This window comes from Tympanuchus pallidicinctus, unplaced genomic scaffold, assembly GCF_026119805.1.
Source record: "Tympanuchus pallidicinctus isolate F22 unplaced genomic scaffold, pur_lepc_1.0 scaffold21, whole genome shotgun sequence".
Lineage (NCBI taxonomy): Eukaryota > Metazoa > Chordata > Aves > Galliformes > Phasianidae > Tympanuchus > Tympanuchus pallidicinctus.
Window position 1 is genome coordinate 11,607,117 of NW_026294733.1, and position 21,059 is coordinate 11,628,175.

Consider the following 21,059-nt stretch of genomic DNA (forward strand, 5'->3'; position numbering starts at 1 on the left):
AGGGATGTTGGTGGGGATGTTGGTGGGGATGTTGGTGGGGATGTTGGTGGGGATGTTGGTGGGATGTTGGTGGGGATGTTGGTGGGATGTTGGTGGGGATGTTGGTGGGGATGTTGGTGGGGATGTTGTTGGGGATGTTGGTAGGGATGTTGGTGGGGCTGTTGGTGGGGATGTTGGTGGCTGTTGGTGGGGATGTTGGTGGGGATGTTGGTAGAGATGTTGGTGGGGATGTTGGTAGGGATGTTGGTAGGATGTTGGTGGGGATGTTGGTAGGGATGTTGGTGGGATGTTGGTGGGGATGTTGTTGTTGGGGATGTTGGTAGAGATGTTGGTGGGGATGTTGGTGGGGATGTTGGTGGGGATGTTGGTGGGGATGTTGGTGGGGATGTTGGTAGGGATGTTGGTGGGGATGTTGGTGGGGATGTTGGTGGGGATGTTGGTGGGGATGTTGGTAGGGATGTTGGTGGGGATGTTGGTGGGGATGTTGGTAGGGATGTTGGTAGAGATGTTGGTGGGGATGTTGGTAGGGATGTTGGTAGGGATGTTGGTGGGGATGTTGGTGGGGATGTTGGTGGGGATGTTGGTGGGGATGCCTCACTCCTTCCCCCCCTCCATCCCCGTGCCATGCAGCCGCATTCCTGCAGGGGCGCCCGTGTGTCAGTCCGTTGGAGAGGGGATGCTTTGCCCGTATCCTGCGTGCTGCTAAGGGGGGGCCCAGAGCCACAGGCGGTGGTGGTGGGGTCGGTATCTCCTCGGCTGCCCTCCCCCCTGATGTGCCCTCAGCACATCTGACAGCGGCTGCTTGATTTTGCCCTGCGGCTGCGAGATGGGTTGCAGCCCTTCTCATTCATTCCGGGCGGGGGAGGCCTAGGGGAGGGGGGCTGTCCCAAAAAGCACCACCACGTATTCAGAAGAAACCATTTTTATTATTTTTTTTTTTTCCCAAAGAAAAAAAAAAAAAAAAAAAAAAAAAGCAATATAAATATTAGAGTATAAAACTTGCGTGTAACACATCGACGTCGGTCTATACGGGTATAAGAAGGATATAAGCATATATATAATATATAAGTATAATTCAATATTAGACACATGGAGAGGGCAAAACGTGTTTCATCTCACGTACACTCGGAGCACAGACCACATGGAGAGAAGATACAGAGAAAGTGAAAATACTGCTGTTCCACAAGTTAGTTACTGAGATAAAATAACACGCCACTAAATACACAACACTCGCTACGCTACCTCAGATTGCAGGTTAAAAAGAAATATAAAGACTACGATTCACCTACGGCGTTGCTGGGGGGCAGGAGGGGGGGGGGGCTGGCAGCTACATGGGGCTGTGGAGCAGCTGTGGGGTTGGGATGTGGTGAGCGTGGTGTCGCCCCCCCGGGGTGTGGGAGGGGGATGTGTGTGCGTGTAGGGGGTGAGTTAAGTGTTAGTGATCAAAAAAGAGCAAAAAATCCTATGTGAAATCGAGTGGCCCTTATGGGGGGGTTTGGGGGGGACCAACCTCTCCCCACCCGCACCCACTTTGGGTGCCAAATTCCCTCTCTGCTTTTCTGGGGGGAGGGAGAGGCACGGATGCTGTGATATGGGGAGCTTGAGGTGTCCCCAGCAGCACCACCAAGGCCACCAGGACACTCCTCTGGGCTGAGCCCGCTTGGAAGGGGCACAGCATGGAGAAATCCAACTGGTCGTCCTCCTGTTCCCTCTGGGAGGTGGAAACCCCAAAGCCAGCACCCCCCAATGTTTCATCCCAGCTGATCCCTGGGCTCATGCCATTGCAGGGACACCCAGCCCATAAATCCCCATCCCAAACCTGCTCCTCATGTACCACCAAACCCACTGCCATTTCCTCGGTACCCAACAACCCCCCGCCCTCTCCCCCCCACTCCCCACATACAAAGCACCTTCACCCCATGCTGCATGGCCATGCGAGGACATCCTGGAGGCTGGGGAGGCGTGTTCCAAAAGTGCAGCTGTGACGCAGGTGACACCCATGCGGGGTCACGGAGAGGCGCAGAGCAGCCCCTCCCAGCCCCATAGCTTTAATTCCAAAAGAACACTGACTGTACATATAAATATTTACTGCAACGCAGGGACGAGATGTGTCTGCTCAGAGCCCCCCCAGGGCCACGCTGAACCCCTGCTCAGACACCAGGAGCTCTCAGGCCATGGCTGGTTGTACTTGAGGGGGAAAAAAAAAACAACAGAACAAAACAATAACTGTTCAGGATGCAGCTCTGCATTGTTCCCTTCGACTCATGCAATACAAACACTTTTTTTTTTTCTTTTCTTTTCTTTTTCGGATAACAGCTGAACAGGAACCGAAGCACTCCCTACCCACAGATCCACCGCTAACAAATAACCCAGGGTGAGTTTCACGATGTCAAAGAGCAGAAAATGTGGAGCACGGGGCTTTATGCTGGGAAATTCCTTTTTCTTTCAAAAAAAAAAAAAAGAAGAAGAAGATCAAAGCTCTATAAATTAACAGATGGGTGTTACAGTTATTTACACTGGACGAAGCTGAGCGAGAGCCTCGTGCCTTTCTCAGACCATCTGGGAGCAAATCGAAGCCAAGGATTTGGCCGAAGCCTTTCGACCTCGTGTATCCTAACACCCGAGGGGTCGTATAAAACGTTAGCTGTATTCACAGGGCACTTGTTTGTGTTAGCTTTAGCTTTCCAGATTGCTTTTCATCATGAGACCTAACAGCAGGCAGCCTGCTCCTAGCTCTGACGATGACAAATACATTCGCAGCGCTTCCTATAACTTTTGCGTCGCCGAGAAATCAAAAATAAAAACCAAATCCACATTCGTCCTCCTGTGGTGTTGGGGAGTGCTGGCACGCGCTGCCCGGCCGCTCTGACGTCTCCTTTCTACTTCTTCTCCTTCTTGCCAGATTTCTTCTTGTTGCCACCCGAGGGTTTGGCGTCGCGTTTGCCGGCGGCGTTGCTCAGCGTGGCGGTGCTGCCCGGGATGTAGACGTTCTGCCGGTAATCAGGGACGTGCTGCAGGGTGAACTGGGGGCCGTAGCGGGCGCTCAGCCCCATGGTGCCTGTGCCCCCACCCAGGGTTGCGTTGACATCAGCGGCTTCTGCAGGGATGGAGGAGAGGAGCGGGGTTAGCACTGGCTCTGAGTCTTCGCTCCTGTCGCATCGGGGAGATGCCCGCGAGCATCCTTCTCTCCCCTCCAGAGGGAAGGCTAGGATGAACCAGGACTTGGGATGTGGGAATGGGATGGGAGGTGGACATGGGATGGGAATTGGAATAGGGACAAGGGTGGGAGATGGGGATGGGAGGTGGGAGGTAGGGATGGAGTTTGGAGCGGGGATAGGAATGGGAGGTGGGGATGCAGTTAGGGATGGGGTGAGAGGTGGAGATAGGATGGGGATGGGAATGGGGACAGGGATGGGATTGAGGATGGGGATTAGGTTGAGGATGGTAGGTGGGAATGATGTTGGGGATTAGGTTGAGGATGGGAGGTGGGAATGGGGTTGGGGATGGGATTGGGGATGGGAGGTGGGAATGGGGTTAAGAATGGGGATGGGAGGTGGAGGATGGAGTTAGGGACAGGGTAGGAGGTGGAGATGGGATGGGGATGGGAATAGGAACAGGGATGGGAGGTGAGGATGGGGTTGAGGATGGGGATGGGAGGTGGGGATGGTGATGTGGTTGGGAACAAGTGCGGGAGGTGGGGATGGAAACAGGAGGTGGGGATGGCATTGAGGATGGAAGGTAGGGATGGGGTTTGGGATGGGAGGTGGGAGGTGGGGACAGGGATGGGAGTTGGGGGATGGAGGTAGGGACAGGGGTGGGAGGTGAAGATGGGATGGGAATAGGGAAAGGGATGGGAGGTGGGGACAGGGATGGAAGGTGGAGATGGGAGGGGGATGGGGACAAGAGTGGGAGGTGGGGATGGGATGGGGGTAGGAATGGAGACAGGGATGGGAGGTGGAGATGGAGTTTGAAGTGGGGATAGGTATGGGAGGTGCGGATGGAGTCAGGGACAGGAGTGGGAGGTGGAGATGGGATGAGGACAGGAGTGGAAGGTGGGGATAGAGATGAGAATGGAGAAAACAATGGGAAATGGGGATGGAATTGGGGATGGGAATGGGAGCTGGGGATGGGATGGAGTTGGCAATGGGGACAGGGATGGGAGTTGGGGATGGGGGTAGGAATGAGAGGTGGGGATGGAGTTGGGGATGGGAGGTGGGGATGAAGATGGGGATGGGATAGGGAACTGTCTGTTCTGCCTTGCTCTCTGGAGCACAAAGACATCCCTTCCCCAGCAGCCCACTGTAAACACTGCACAGCGCTGACCATTAGCAATGCATTAAGGTAAAGCCAATATCAGTGTTTTTCCCTTCCCCCTGCATCCAAAGCCCTGACCCCAGCATTTCCCCAGCCAGGTTTATTCCTGGTGCAGACAAATCAATAAAGAAAATCCTCCCTTACAGCGCTGCAGGCCGGCTCTGGGATACAAGCACAAAGCAGTCAGTACAGAGGGGGATGGGATGGGAATTCATTGCTGCCGAGCTGCAGAGAGCAGGCGCAGAGCAGGGAAAGGAGCGGGGCCCCCCCGGGATGCTGGAGGCAGAGAGCAGATGGAAATGGGGGGATGTGAGAGGGAGGATGTGAGCAGGGAGGGAAGACAGAGCGTGAGCAGCTCTCCTGTAGCAGCCCTGCACGATGAGCTCCGACACAGAACAACCCCAATGGGAAATGGCTTTGCTCAAACTCTCTGCATGCACAGGGGCTGAGCTCAGCTCTCTCGTGCGAGGGGCTTCAGCTGCCTCACAGAGATGCTCTCCTGGGAGGCTGCAGAACACCACGGTGCCTGAAGGGCCCCAGGCACAGCTCATTCGCCCTCCGTTCACAGACTGAAGGAATAAAGGCAAACCCTGAGCAAAAACCTCAGGCTGGTGCTCCTGCATCCTCTCCCCAGGTCAGCCCCATGCATTGCTCCTTGCATACAAAGGTCACTGAAATACAGTGTTTGTTGTGTCCCCTTGAAGAGGTTGGAAGTGTTAAGCAATCAAAGCTTGAGAAGTTACAGCTGCTGGGAGAGGAGGAGGAAAAAAACACAGCCAGCTTGGAAACAACAGGCTGGGGGGGGGAAATGCAGTCAGGCAAAGCTGCAGTTAGGGACCCATGGTGGTGGCAGGGCAGGGCATCATTACTGTTCTCTGTTCTGCTGTGCTTCAGCCTTGGGTGCATCCCTCAGTGCTCAGGGAGCATCCCTGCTGCTCAGGGGCTTTGTGCTGGAGGAGCCCCCAGCACTGCTCCAGGATCTCATTGGCAGTCCCAGCACAGCCTTCCAGGAGTGCAGTTCCCAGCGTGCTGGTTGGTCAGGGTGAGAGCAAAGGGCTGTTCCTAGGTAACATTGGCATTAGGGATGAAAAGGAGAGAGAACAGGGACAATGGAGGTTTATAAATGGGCACCCAGAGGCTCTTGCCAAGCAGGGCACTCCAGCTCTCCTTGCTGTAAAGGTTGTGCTCAGCCTCTGCCAGCAGCCAGCCACTGCCCAAAAAAGTCCCCAGGCCCTTGAAGCCACACAGTGAGGAGGAAAATGAGAGTTGGGCAAAAATAACCCCTTCCTGGCTCCAACTTTCCCCATACGCAGAGGGGACAGGAGGTCGGGGAGCACTTGCTGCTGCAGCTGCTGCCGGTGCTTTTGGGACACCCAATATAGCAGGGCTGACGGCCACTCCCTGTCTGCAGGCTCCCCTGCTGCCTCACAGCACCCCTACACATTCCTGCTGAAATCCAAAGTATTTTGAGGACAGAGTGCCTCCCATGCTGCCCCTCAGTATCTGGTTTCCTGGAGCATCCCCCGCTCCTCAGTCTGTCCCAGCAGCTGCCTCTACAAACCATTGCATTTCCACATTTCCCAGGCTCCCTGTTCCAAGGGCAAAGAAGCTATGGGATTTGAAATGAAGGACAACCCATATGTGAAGAGTAAGGATGCAGGCAGGGCACCATCAGCCCCTTCCAGAGCCTGGGAGCAGAGAGCATCAGAAGGGCTCAGCCTCCCAGGGGTGATAAGCACGGAACAACTCACTGAGTTAGGGGCATCCTCCCACTCCTTGCTCAATCAGATGACATTAAGGATCGTGTAAACGACCACAAAACATTATCCAAGGGTTGGCAGCACAAGGTTGAGTGGGCAATTAGCACTGCTCCTCATCAAAGCCTGCACCAATCAGCACTATTAGTTTAACATGGAGAGCAGCAGAGCAGGGAGAAGGGGAGACAGATGGAAACGGAGCTCTGATGGGAAAGAAAAAGCATCAGGGGGCTCCTGGTGCAGTGGAGATGGAGAGAAGGAGTGCAGGCTGAATCCCCAGCACCAGTGCCCCAGTCCCCATCCATGGCTGCCGTGGACAAGGGAATGATGGGCTGCACCAAGCTGCCTCTCATTGCACTGCTGCAGGAAAGCCATCCCCAGCCCTCTACTAGAGAAGTAATGCAGACCTCCAGAGGGCTTGGGATCCCAGAAGTGCAGGTTGGGGGAGATGTATGGAAACAGGGCCAGGAGCTAAGTGGAGAAACCAATGTCTGACCTGGAAAGGACCTGCCCATCTCCAGTCCAGGCAGCAGCCAGGAAATCAGCCTTATTTGTGAGCAAGGAAACCGGATCTGGAGGCCCTGCAGGCTATTTTTTTTTTTTTTTTTTTACAGAGCAGAGCCCCATTTTTGCATTGTTTCCTTCCCTGGTGTGTAAACAGCCCCATTGCCCAATGCCTCATCCCCACAGCTGTGGCTCAGCGCTGCCGATGTCTGCCGAGGGCTGCAGCCCTTTCCAAGAAAGCAACACCACAGCACATCCCTTCCCCCTCCCCCAGATTCCTTCTCTCCCACAAGCTCAAAGGAAACATGCAAAGCATTTTACCCAGCGTTTTACGGCTGTGCTGCTGCTCCTATTTTTAAACCGAGGGGGAAAAGGCTCGGAGGTATTTATAAATAAAAGCTTTAGAAAAACCAGGCTGGTTATCCAGAGCGCTGCGTGCAGTGGTAATTGTGCTGCTCTCACACAAAGCCATGGAACACCCCTCCCTGCCTGCTGCTTTCACACAAACGCAGCAGAGCAAACCAAGGACACATGAGAATGGCCCCAAACAAAGGCCAGCCACTGTGACCCCAAACCCAGTGCTCTCAGACCGCCCAGGGGCACACATATCTCTGGGCATGAGATTTGTTGGGTTCTCTCTCTTAAGACCTGCAGGACTGCTCTAAGAGCATCCCTATTTCCACGGCACTGTGGGGACACAAGGAAGCTTTTCTCTACAGCAGCCTCAAGCTTTGAGGATCAGCTTCTGGCTGCCCACAGACACAGGACCTTGCAGTAAGTGGGACTGCAGCAGGCATTCACTACACTCCTGGTATTGCCTGTCCCCGGGCCACAAGCAGATCTTCCAAGCCTTCTACCTCCACACCTTACAGCAAGTCAGGGCACAGCAGATATTTCATTTACTGCAGCCTTCTGAAATCACACGGCTTGTAATACATCAGCTTTTTCATTCAGCACAGCTTCACCACCAGGCAGATAACGCTGTGCAGTACGCAGATAATACGGTTTGGATGAAAGAGATAACCCTGTCTACACTTGGATTGATGCTGATGGATCTCTGGCATCTCCTCTTCCTGAATCCTGCCTGTCCTGGGCCCCTCACCATATTGAGGTCATGGAGCGTATCTGGAGAAGGGCAGCAAAGATGCAAAGGGTCTGGAGCACAAATCTTATGGGGAGCAGCTGAGGGAACTGGGATGGTTTGGTCTGGAGAAGAGGAGGCTCAGGGGAGACCTCATCACTCTCTACCTTCTCCCAGGTCACAGTGACAGGACAAGAGGTGATGGCATTAAGTTGTACCAGCAGAGGTTCAGGAGGTGTTCAAGAAAAGGGCAGATGTGGCACTGAGGGATGTGGTTAGTGGGGATGGGCTGATTCTATTCTATCTCCCCTCCCCTTCTCCCTCCCCTGAAGGGTAACTTCATCAGCATCTGCTCAAGAAGTCCTTCTGAAGCCTCTCCAGTGTACCACACACACCAGTACCACACGAGCATCTTATCTATGGCACACAGCTGAGACGGCTACGGTTTCCCCATGCTGTAGTTTCCCTGCATGCAGTAGAGACTGACCATTTGCCGAGGCCAGGATCATGGCTTGAAGCATCTCCGTGTCAAACTGGTTGTTGGGCCAGGCTCCACCTTCCTCTCCATTCTGGGAGCTGTGGGAATAGAAAACAAAAGGAAAGAAATGGCGTGTTACTCCAGCTGGGAGAAGAGGGGTGGGCTGGGGAAGGGATCTGCTGGAGAAGGCAGTGCTGCAGGAAAACCAAGCAGCTTACAGCTGGATGTGGGCAACGTTGGCAGAGAGGAGGGTGAGGGCTTCAAATCCCTCTGTAAAGCAACACTCTGGAGTGTAAATATTGTCAGAAGTCTCCATCCCTCTCCAAGGCTTTTGAAGAGCAACCACCAAAGTACTTGGGGCTGAGTGGTACTTCTAGGAAGACCTTCCTAATGCCTGCTGGTTGAACCAGCTGGCACCTAACGACCTCAAATCCCTTTAGGTGCCTTCCCACAGCTGAATACCACAAACACACATTAAAAAAAACAACAAGAAACAACCCAGTTCTAGACCTGCAGAGATGCGCACGCCCTTGTATGACCAGGTTCCTTCTGAAAGCCACATGGAGTTGTTGCCCTTCCAGGTTATTTCAGGCTACAACTCCAGTTATTTCAGGCTACAATTCCACTCTGCAGCTTCATTCATGGGAATGAAGGTGAGAAAATCCCCTGGAGCCACAGGATTTGGGATCAGCAGGGAGGCAGCTGCCCGTCACCGAAATCCAGCTCTGAAGGGAGTCCAAGAGCAGCCACCAAGAGCAGCGAGCGGAGTTGGGTGACCACATGGGGCAGCTGCTGGGGGCTGAGCAAGGCAGCTCTGCCTGGGAAAGCTGTGGGGATGCCACCAGGCTTCCCTTCAGGAGGTTTTGCAGAGCAAAGTTACAATCAGCGCTCTGTGCGCCTTCAAACAAGCTCTGCATTGATGTCTGCCAGGTGCCTGGCAGCTGTGTTCAACCACCCCTCACTCGTGGCCACAGTTTCCCATCAGAGAAGCCAGGGATGTGTTCCCACAGCCCTCCTTCCAGCAGGGAGACCTGAAAGTCCCACCAGCTGCATGATCACAGCACACATCTACCATGGCTGGGTCCCTGCCCCAGTTACATCATCGCCTTGCAAGTAGGAAAGTCCTGAATGCAAGGCTCTCCCTTTCCTCCCTGTGCAAGTGTCCTATACAGAGAAATTTTAAACATGCTGATGCTTGTATGAGTGTGCTGAGAACCATGATCAGACCCCACGCAACCCTACTCCATCACGGAGCAACACATCGTGCAGTAATGCCTTTAAGTCGTGCCAGGGGAGGTTCAGGTTGGATATTAGGAAAAGCTTTTTCTCAGGAATAGTGGCAATGCACCCAAATGGGCTGCCTGGGGGAGGGGGGTTGGAGTCACCATCCCCAGGGGTAAACGTGGCACTGAGGGACGTGGGCAGAGGGCACAGTGGGGACAGGCAAGGGCTGCAGCCTCACATCACCACTCTCACTCCCCTGCTTTATCTGTGCAGGTGACACTCCATCCCTGACACAGCAGAGGCTGCCCGCTGAGGCTCCGAATTGCCTGCCATCTGCTGCAACCCGGGGCATCCCATAACCTATTTATACCTTGCCACACGTGCGCTGGCATGGCTTCAGGACTTCAAGGCCTGCCTGCCTCAATGGGTGGCAATGCTCGAGGAGCAAGCACTGCTCCACGTCAGGGCTGGGAATAGAGATCCTATAAAGGACTTAGCAACCTAAACCCCATTGCAAACCACAACCCACGCAGCCACCACTTAACCCCAGCAGCTCCTGCTCTCCTGCTGGGCTCAGGGCTCCACATGGGGTCCTACTGGTGCCAAATTGGGGAGAACCATCTCTTCTTCTGACCTGCAGGCTACAGCCCAGCCAGAACAATGTGGTCTGCAGATCCTCCTGTTCTACCCCATGCAGAGCCAGGTCCTTCCTGCAAGCTTACAGCACCCAGCACTCTCCAGTCCTGCACAAAGCAGCATGTTGCTCCCCATGATGTCACACTGGAGAGCTATTTTAGAAATGCCATGGTTGCAGAAGCCCTGATTGAGCTCATTTCTGTATGCAGGAAATTCAAGTGCCTGAATTACTTGCGAGCGCAATCATCCGGAATTCAGAGGCAGGAGAAACATGAATGCAGTAATCTAAAAGCATCCTAAAATAACTTCACATAGTGAAAAGAAGGAAAAAAAAAAGAGGCACACAGCTGATGGGCAAAGCTGGCTGCCTGCCACAGCTATAGGACAGGGCTGTGAATGGCTGAGGCTGCACTGCCCGGAACAGGAGGTGGTTCCTATGGAAATGGGCTTCAAGGACTGGCAGCTCTTAATACAAATGGCATTTTCTCAATAGGCTTTTTATAAAAACCCATCCTGCAGAGGACAGAGTTGTTTTTTTGTTGTTTTTCTTTTTTCCTTTTTTTTTTTTTTTTCCCTCCTGTTTCATTCCATTCCACGCTTCAAAAGCTCAGAAAACATCTGGATTTAGGTTTGGGGAATAATCTCAGCACTAAGGTTGGAGGGAAGGAAGCAAACCTGTGTTTGAGACAAAGAGGAACCAGACCCAATGATGCTGCATCCAAGGGATCAACACGGGGCACCACCAAACCCAGCCAAAAGCTCACAATCCCAAAATGGGAGGCATGTCCTGCAGCCCCTGGTGAGGCTCTGCAATGCCTCATTGCTCAGCAGCCCGAAGGCATCAGCCCACGCAGCAGGGCGGGCCTTGCACCACTGACCTGCTATTTTCTGCCACCCCAGCCAACGCATCGTCCCTATTTCCACTTCCAGTACAGAAATATTCATTTCCTTGCAGGGTTTCTATGGAGACCGTTACTATGGCATCCAAATGCCTCACAAACATCTCTTTTTTTTTTTTCAGCCCGAGATTAACTTGTTTTCCACTTGTTTTCCTCATCCTGCAGCTGGAAGTCTGATTTGTGCCACGCTTGTGCTGTGGGTGCCCAGGAGGACTCTGAGGATGTGGCCCTATGGCCCCAGGAGATGCCCAGCAGGGTGGTCGCCCGCTCAGCCTCCTCTCTTTATTGGGCTTTTCCAGTCCTTCCAGCAGCACTGCAGCTTCCACCCACCGCTCCAAATCCCACCAGGCTCTGTGCATGGGGGGCACACAGCTGGGGTCCACCTCACCCTGGACCCTTTCCCTTCCTTCCCATTTATCCCCAGCCTCCCATTGCCTCCTTGCCCGCTGGCAGGGGCAGCATCAGCCATAGTATTCCCCTCCCAACCTTGAGGGCCAGGCATTTTCTCCAATCCCTTTCCCCCAGCCCCATTCCCCAGCAGAACTGATGCTCTCAAGCTGACCCCTTCACCCTCCTCCCCCTCCTTGCATCGCTGTTTTTCCACCTTCAGCTTCCTTCAGCCTCCTCCCACACCCAGCCCCAGCCAGAGGCAGCAGCAGCAGCAATAAAACCTCAGCCCCATGTGGTTTTGTGCTGGCAAAGTGACAAGGAGTGGGGAAAGTGACAGCCATCACACAGCCTCTTAAGGTGTGCTGGGGACACAGCCACGGCAGCTCAGCCATGCCCTGGGGGCAGCATCCCTCACCCTATAGCCCCTCCCCCAATCAATCCCATCACCCAAATCCGAACCTCCCCCCAAAAATCAGTGCTAGATCAAAAGTCGCTGTGATTTCCTTCCTTCTCCCTTAACAGAGGATGTTGCCCGCCCTTCCCCCACTCTCTGTGCATTCCCTGACTCTTCTGTAATGCAATTATAGGCGCTGGGGAGGGCTTGGACAAGGCACAGATTTAAGATCCTGACTTCACAACAGACCGAACAGTTTTAGCAGGCAAAGCAGGAGATCTGCAGCCTCCCAAAGCAATGGGGATGCTCCTGAGCTGCTGAGATACTGCTCTTCATGGAAGGGGGGGGGAAGGGGAGTCAGAACAAAGGGCCCCAAAGTCTCTGCCACCCCCCCACTCCACAAACACACCTGGAAAGCTATTTTGAGATGTTCTTTGGAAATGTAACTGCACCTTTGTGTCAATCCCTGCGCCTCTGTAGCCGAGCATGGTGTGTGCTCAGCTGCACAGGAAACAGATGGAGAGAGGAAAAAAATCGACTAATACGTGTCACACCTGCTGGACTCCCCAAAATAATGTTTCTATACATAATGCCACGAGAATGCAACTCCTGATATGCTGCAGGCTGTCCAGAGTGAAAAACATATCCCCTGGTTGGGCTGGTTCCCTTCACCATGCTCCACACCTTCTGCCCCCCCCCGGCAGGATCCAAGTGGCTCAAGGCATCATAGAACTATAGAATCATAAAATGGCCTGGGTTGAAAAAGACCACAATAACCATATAGTTTCCAACTCCCCTGCTGTGTGCACCAACCAGCAGCCCAGGCTGCCCAGAGCCACATCCAGCTTGGCTTTGAATGCCTCCAGGAATGAGGCATCCACAGCCTCCTTGGGCAACCTGTCCCCAGGGAAATTCTTTACAGAGAGAGTGGTGAGGTGCTGGAACAGCTGCCCAGAGAGGCTGTGGATGCCCCCGTCCCTGGAGGTGTTCAAGGCCAGATCGGATGGGGCCCTGGGCAGCCTGGTCTAGTATTAAATGGGGAGGTTGGTGGCCCTGCATGTGGCAGGGGGGTTGGAGATTCATGATCTTTGAGATCACTTCCAACCCAGGCCATTCTATGATTCTGTGTGTTCCAATAAGCATCCAGGAGCACCAACCCAGCACCAGGGGTCTCTCCTTCCTATCCCCACCTCAGCACCCAACAGCACAGGGCACGGCAGCACCCACTCAGAGCACAGCTCCAAGCAGGCTCATAGTGCTCCAAAGCAACATTTTCACTGTCACATTCAATAGGGAATCACAGTCCCACCTAAAGCTGCGAGCCTTTGCATGGTCTGCAGTCCATCCTGCACCAAGACCTGCCTTGCAAACGCAACCACCCAGCCCTTCCTGGGTTTGTTTGGCAAGATGTTTAACACACAAAACACACCTAGGCTGGAGGTGCAAATTTTACACTGACAACCTCCAATACTCCACAAAGTGCAGCCCAGGACGTGGCACTAGCAGAGCTCAGCAGCTTGGAGCAGCCCCATGGGCTGTAGGAACCCTCATTCCAACCACCCATCAGGAGCCCCTGACTGCAGGCAGCCCTCAGCAGCACCCACAGTCTCTGCGAGCATCGGAGACCCAAAGCTCCTTGAGAGTTTAAGGAATATTCTCAGGAAGCTCTTTTCCATCACGCAGCCCAGGCAGGCTGCCTTTATTCCTGAAAGCTCAATTCTTGGGGGAAAAAAAAGAAACCAAGAATGAAGAAACCCTCCTGTCCCTCACAGCTCTCCCATTGGTGCTGCTGCTGCAGCATTTCCACAGCCAGACAGCACGCCCTGCTTGTTCCTCCCTCCCTGCATGGATGGGGGTCAGATGAGGCAGCTGTGATGCTGTTTAATGGGTGAGTGAAGCAAACATCTCCACAGACTACATCCAGCACTGGAAACCAGTGGCACAGAGAAATTCAGGATCAGAGCTCTCTATCGTTTCAGAATTCACTCCTCCCTGTCCTGGAATCAGCTGGGGGTCCCAGTGCTATCCCCCGTGAGCCCCCCCCCACCTTCCTGGCTTAGCCCACCTGGCCTATCCCCATCCTCCCACGATGGGAGGATCACCATGATGGAAGCACTGACAAGCTCTTCCCAGCTGGGACATCTCCTCCCGCTCACTCCTATGAGCAACCCAGGGCCTTCCCCTCCTGTCCTATTTCCCCCCCCCTGCTTTCTAGGTGGGAAATCCTCACCCAGTGCTTTGCTGAATCCACTGCTGCATGCAGATCCCACCAAGGAATTGCTTGCCCTGCCGTGCTGCCATGGCCACACCACTCAGACTGCTCATCATCGTAATCCCCCCGCAGCTGCTGATCTGATTTGTTTGAGAATTGCATTTGCTGCTCGGTATTATTCCTTCTTCATTTATATTTGCCCAGAGACAGCATGAGTGGTTTGTTGTTGTTGTTGTTTTTAGAAAACAAAATGCAAAGATTATTAAATAGATCCATTTATCCTCCTTTTTCTCCCAAACAAGATTGAGAACTGCTCTGCCCAGCTACAGCCCTGACCCCCCTGTCTCTAAAGGATGCTGTCTGAACTCTACTTTCTGAGCATGTGCAACCAGAGCTCTCTTGTGTTTCAGATCACAAAGTTTGCTTCCTTGTCCCATATGGATGCACTCTGAATCCAGAGATGTGTGGATCGGAGCCCTGCTCTGCTGAGCTCACCCTGAGCCCTGGCTGCTTGCAGCTGCTGAGAGGCAGCATGGTTTGTTTTGGTGGCCAGGTTTCCGCAGCCCCCAGCTACTTGGGATAGTTCCCTGTCCTAACTCACAGGAATACAACACTGCAGAAATCACAGCATAGTAAAATCCTATACTTAGCCCACGTTCCAGCTTAGGGTCAGTGCTGGGTTCCCGCTGGCACCCATTCAAACCTCAGCCTAAGCTGTCTTGCTTTCACTGCTATTTAATTCAGATTGGGCAAATAGAGTTAAGAGCACATCCCTTTTCTTCCTGCTGGGAGATGCTGTGCACGCTGAGCCCCAAGCAGAGCCCATGTCAGAGAGTGACACGTGTCAGCAGCAGGTGACACAGCCGTACATGGGCTGACAGCAGGGACAGCCGCAGGGCAGGGTTTGGGCAGCTCCAGCACAGCAGAAGGGGAGGGCATTTAGCGAGCAGAGGAAACAGCACAGGGGGAGCACGTGAAGGGCCCACGCCGTGCTTTTGGGTTAAGGCCACTGTCCCATGACCTAAGAAAGATCCCTGCCATGAGCTTAAGTAGTTCTGCACTGTGCTGGTGCTGCGCCTCGAGCTCCAGCAGGGTGCTGGAAAAGAGAACAATAGGGCTGCTCTGACAGCAAAACCATCACAGGGGCTCTCGGGCACTTCTGCATTATCAGGGTGTTGCAGTTAATTGTCGTTCGAAGCAGAGCGTGAATGATTGCAAAGATTTTTCCTGATTAAAAAAGTTCTCCGTGGTGGGGATTGAACGGAGCTCTGAGAACACTCTCCCAGCAACAGCTTTATTTAAAGCCCATGCCTGGCTCCTGGCAGCAATACTTTCAGCTTTACATCAAACCATCAGTCCATTTCACCTTTGCCAGCTAGGAGAACCTAATAAAAAACTCTAATTACTGCGACGCTCCTTACAGCTATTAGCGGTCTCTTAGTTTCCCCTCCGTGAAGCTGAATGATCCAAAAAGACTCAGACACAGTCAGTGCTATGAGTGCCAAGTGCTGATCCCAAAACACAAGCTCTGATCCCTAAACCCAGGACCTGGTAGCCAAGAGGCCACCAAGTAACCATAAAGCATGGGGACACAGTGACTCTTCTCTCTGCAGGACCCAGGCAAGTGAGCACAGCATCCAGATGCCCTCCAGCAGGTGCTGCCAGCTGCTCCTGCAGGAATCCCCCAGGAGGCAGCCTCCTCCTCAATGACCTGTGGCTGGGGAGGTGGGTTCCCTGTTCAAGTCTTTTCTCACTCTGATGGTACTCATGGAAGATGAAAAGTAAATGCTTCTCCTTTTTTTTTGACATTATGCACAAACGGGTGAAATCTCAGCCACAGTTTTGAAAGCTGCACCTGACCTCAAGGACCTTTCCTATGAGACTCCTGACTCCTGAGATCTAATTCTATTTCCCTTAGTCCCCCTCTGCCCAATTGCCCAGTGCCAGTGGGACGGCCTCTCACCCAAATAAAGCAACACATCACTTCCCAAGGAATGCAGGAAGGGCTCCAACTCCCCAAAATTGGAGCTGGGTCCAGAGATCTCAGCCTCAGCCCAACTCCAGAACAGAAAACACACGACACAGCACTCAGTGAGGGACCTGCTGCTGTTGAGACCCATTGGATGGGCTGGAACACACTCCTCCAGAGGGGCCTTTGGGGACAGCCACCACCCACACAACCTCTGACTGCCATGGGGTGCTCATGGCAAAGCAGATAAGGGGACTCACAGCAGTCCCCAGTGGCATCCAAGCAGGGGGAGGAACCACAATTCTGCACTCAGAACCCGCATAAATCTCAACCAAGCGCTCAGAATCTGCTTTAGATAACAACGCTGTGTGAAGCATATTCCCCAATCCTTTAACCCTTTCACAGCTCCGTCGCTCTCTCCAGTTCCTAACTGTCCCACCTGAGCCACAGACACCGAAGCTGTTTGCGAAGAGCTCTCCAATCATCATCACACACATCTGGCACAGAAACACCCCTGGTTCTGGCTCTGTGGCAGCTCTACCCAGAACAGGGAAACTCCATCCACAAAGCTTCCACCACCAGGACTTCCCACACTGAGAGCAACATGTAAAGGAACAAAGCCTTCACCAGATCCATACACAGAGAAAGGAGCACTCACCCACTTGTTCCAGGTCTCTGGGTCTGAGAGAAGCGCCAGTCCGGGTTAGGCTGAGCTTGCTGCAGAGGAAATAGAAAAAGAGTTTTAATACCTCCATTCTCACCTGCAAACCAATCCTGGATTATTTCAGCCTGGGATATCGGTGTATTCTTTCCAAGTGAAGCAGATCTATTAGAACAATAGGAAAAAAAAAAAGCTCCCCCACCCCCACTCCTTCCCTTTCTTCTGAGTATTTCTGGACCAGCATGAATACCAAAAAGCGTGACAAAAACCATTCAGTGAATAATCTTCCAAAGCAGCTCAGGAAACCAGGCTGTGAAAGAAATGAAGCATGAAATAAACTGATAAGGGCATTGCTCCAGCAGGAGAGATGGCACTAAAGGAATGAGCTGGGGGGGGTGGGGGTGGTACTGTTAATTGATGCTTCCAGTGGGAGGTAAGGTGGTGACAGAGCTTCCTAACCTGTCCTTCTGTCCTTAGCAAGGCCTGCCTGAGCCTGCGTGTCACACTTGGTGTTTGAATGACTTTCCTAGACGCTGTGGTCACAGTGCATTACAATGTTTTTCTGTTTGCAGAAGAAAGAATGAACGTCCGACGGCGGAGAGGAAAGAAAGAAAAGCATTCTTTGTTCAGGAAGCACAGCAAACTTCAGACCCAGCAGCAGGCTTAGCAGACCTCGTGTTGCTTTCTGCCCCTGCCGTTTCCCTGTCAGACAACGGGCATTCTGTAGCTGAGGATGGATGCAGAGCAGGCTGTGTGCATCGCGCCTTTGTGCACAGCACACACAGCCGAGCTGTCTGCAAGGCGCACAACTTCCGAACGTCACAAGCTCTTAATTAACTCTGAAATGATGACAGGCTACCTGGGAAGGACGACGTTTCTCCTGGTTACCTCAGGAAGGAGCAGCTCCTGGTCTGCACCACGGAACACCAGCTTTATAGGATTATTCTGCTTGTACTTGCAATTACTAAGGCGAAGGGAAACGGGTACAGCTGACCTAGATTTTTATTTAGCAGCTGTGATTTGACTAATTTCGCCACAGCTTTGATGATTCTCATGAAGGAATACATTAGAATAAATTACTGAGTCCCCTTAGAATAAGAGCTCCACTCCACTCCTGCTGCATACAAATCGCACCACTTGCACACTCACCCTCCAGACTGCAGATCCACGTAGCTTTGCACACACACTGCCACACACGACTGCCCATCAGATAAGCCCATCCCAGTCTATTTTTTTCCAATCCCTATTGCAATTACCACTTTCAAATTTAGGGCAGGCGTTTATGACACAAAGTGACTTTACTTTTTATATCCCAAAGTTAAAAAAGCTGCAGTTAAATGCAGCCACTTCCATCTGGGTTTGGATATCCCAAGGCAACTGGCTGAAGTTTTCACAGCACGCCCGCCACTCAGGTCTCTGTGAGCCCAAGGGCACGTAAGGTTAGCAAGATCTTTGCAGAAACGCACTACTTTCAGAGCTGAACAGAGAATTCAGCCTCTTACTCAGAACTACCAAGCTAGAAAGCAGTCCTTTGCCATGGCACAATCAGAAATGAATAATACCTGAGAGACAAAGAGTGAGAAAAATCCCAACACGTTCCTAAAACAGAGCAAAAGGAGCACCCAGGTGACCTGGCTTTGAGGTCTTCTCCTCCTCTCTTTCCATACAGCATAAAGGGGTTAAACAAGAAGTTTAACACCCCAAGCCCCGTGTTCCCACTGCAAGAATCACTTCAGAAAGCCCGTACGGGGCCAAGAGGAAGCTCCCAGCTCCACAAACACGCACGCTTTTGTTGTATGCTGATGGCCATCCCATTCCCCACCTCCACCCGGCACAGCCAACCCCCTTCCCTGCCACCTCCTGAGGGAGATCATCACCAACATCCCGCACAGCCACCTCACGCAGCAGCAGTGAGAACCCCCATCTCTTACCCCATCGCAGGGACTCGCTACAGTGCTGGCCACCTGCTCGTAGGCAGCCACGGTCTCTGCAGTGCTGGAGTGGCTGAAGGGTTTTACAAAGAGGAAATCACTCTGCTCAGACATTGGGGAGAAACAGGAGGTGTAATTCTGTGCCTGGGAGCCCAGCCCCGCTCTGCCCACATCCAGGTATTTGATGAAGCCATCTGGCCTCAGCTGCCCATGGAGATGGGAGGTGGGCTTGCGGGCAGACCCCCGGCAGCAGCCCACGAGAGCCCAGCCAGCAGAGCCCACTCTGAGACAGCGGGCAACCGCCACGGCAAACACCACACACGACACGAGGGAAATGGACACCAAAGAGATGATGAGGTACAGCGTTAAGTTGTTGTCCTTGGGAGATGATTGAGGCAAGTCGGAGGACTTGGCAAAGTCCTGCACGCCATCTTCCTCTGGAGAAATGACAATCACCACCGAGGCCGAGAGGGACGGCGTCCCGTTGTCGTGCACCAGGACCACCAGGCGGTGGGGAGACGGCGACTCGCCCAGAGCCGCTGCAACACGCACCTCCCCGGTGCGATGTTCCACCTGGAAGGGCAGAGCCTCGGCCGTATCCTCCAGCTGATAGGACAGCCAGGCATTATGGCCGCTATCGGCATCCACAGCCACGATTTTGGTGACTAGGTAGCCAGGTTCTACCAAGGGTGGGATGGTTTGGTGGAAGGCAGAACCCGTAGGGACGGACGGGTAGACGATGGTGGGGGCATTGTCGTTCTGATCCATGACAAAGACGTGGACAACTGCAGTGCTGCTCAGGGCAGGAGAGCCAGAGTCCTTCACCTCCACGGGCACCTGGAACACCTTGTCCTGCTCATAGTCCAGAGCCCTCACAGTGTAGATGGTGCCGTTGTCTGGGTCTACGCGGAAGTAAGTTGAGATGGGTATGTCCTGCATCCCATTGTCCAGGATGGAGTAAGTCAGCTTGGCGTTACTGCCCTCATCGGGATCGGATGCAGACACTGAAAAGACAGAAGTTCCAGGGAGAGAGTTTTCCAGCACGTGAGCTGTATCAAAAGGGGTGGAGAAGTTCGGGGCGTTATCATTGACGTCGGCGATTTGGAGATAGAAAGTTTTTTGTGTGGCCCTTGGTGGTGATCCCGAATCCGTAGCCCTCACAGTGATGTTGTACCCACTGGCCTTCTCCCGATCGAGGGGACCGTTTGTGACCAGTGAGAAGTGCTCTTTGAAAGATGACACCAGCTTAAATGGGAGCTCTTTGGCTATCTGCAGATGGACGTGCCCGTTGTCCCCAGAATCGCTGTCCTTTACACCGATGAGAGCAATCACCGTTCCTGGGGTCGCATCCTCCAGCACAGGGCTGGAGAGAGAAGTCAGCACGATCTCAGGGCTGTTATCATTGATATCAATTAATTCCACCCGCAGATGACAGTGTCCTTCCATGGCTGGGGATCCTTTGTCCCGGGCTCGGACTGCAATTTCATAAGCACTGGATTCCTCGTAATCCAAAGGGGCTTTGGTTCTGATCTCCCCCGTCCGGGAATCTAAACTGAACAGCTTAGTGAATTTACCAGGTGCATTATTGCTAGTTTTGAAAGAATACTCCACGTCCCCATTGGGGCCTTCATCCAGGTCGGTGACGTTCAGCTTGGTGACCAGAGTGCCCACTGGCACGTTCTCCTCCAGATTCACCTTGGATACAGGTGGGTCACAAACAGGAGGGTTGTCGTTTGCATCCAGGACATGGATGGTGACCTTGGCAGTGCCAGATTTCACTGGATTCCCTCCGTCCAGTGCTGTTAGGATTAGGTGATGAACAGCCAATTTCTCTCTATCCAGCGCTTTTTTGAGAACGATCTCAGGCATTTTGACCCCATCTCCTCTCACGTTGATGCTCAGGCCAAAATGCTCATTGGGGCTGAGCTCATAGGTGGAGATGGAGTTGGAGCCCATATCTGGGTCTTCTGCCACCTCCAACGGCAGCCGAGTCCCAGGGTTGGCCACCTCTGTGATCTCCAAGATCACCTCCGGCTTGGGGAACTGCGGCGCGTTGTCGTTCACGTCGAGGACGTCCACCTCGACACGGTGGAGTTGGAGGGGGTTCTCCATGACGAGCTGGAGGTGCAGAGAGCAGGCGGGGCTCTGCCCGCACAATGCCTCGCGGTCCAGCCTCCTGTCGAGGAGCAGCACACCTGCTGCCAGGTCCACCTGGAAATGCCGCTGCTCAGACTCGCTCACCAGGCGCAGGTTGCGGGCTGCCAGGCTCCGCACCTCCACTCCCAAATCCTTGGCCACGTCGCCCACCGGAGTGCCCGGCTCCCGGTCCTCGGGTATGGAGTAACGGAGCTGCGCGCTGCCGGGCGACTGCAGGCTGGAAAGGGCTGCGAGTAGCAGCGGGAGCTGCCACGGTGAAGCCCGGCCCTTCAGCATGCCGAGCCGGCTGTGCGAGCGGAGAGAAAGCGGCTCCCAGCGGCTCCCCCCGCCGCCCGCCCCGGAGCCGCCGCCGCCGCCGTACCGAGAGCCCCGAGCCCCGAGCCCCGATCCGAGCGCGCCGCGTCGGGACGAAGCTGCCGCAGGAGCCACGGGAACGGGACTGGGGGGGAAGA

General features: G+C 53.6%; 1 protein-coding gene across 31 annotated transcripts in view; it reads right to left on the reverse strand.

Moving 5' to 3' along the window:
• Nucleotides 1-1,477: 1,477 nt before the first annotated feature.
• LOC128081397 (protocadherin gamma-A4-like) overlaps nt 1,478-21,059 on the reverse strand; it is a 179,201-nt gene continuing 159,619 nt past the window's right edge. For 30 of the 31 annotated variants that reach the window (XM_052684578.1, XM_052684577.1, XM_052684576.1 and 27 more), the window contains 3 exons: nt 16,517-16,575; nt 8,144-8,232; nt 1,478-3,097 (listed from right to left, as the gene is read on the reverse strand). In XM_052684578.1, coding sequence (XP_052540538.1) covers nt 2,880-3,097; nt 8,144-8,232; nt 16,517-16,575 — 366 coding nt within the window. In that variant the 3' untranslated portion in view covers nt 1,478-2,879. Of the gene's footprint in view, nt 3,098-8,143; nt 8,233-16,516; nt 16,576-18,450; nt 21,042-21,059 lie in introns of those variants that run through there. The other variant, XM_052684565.1, reaches the window with a different exon arrangement.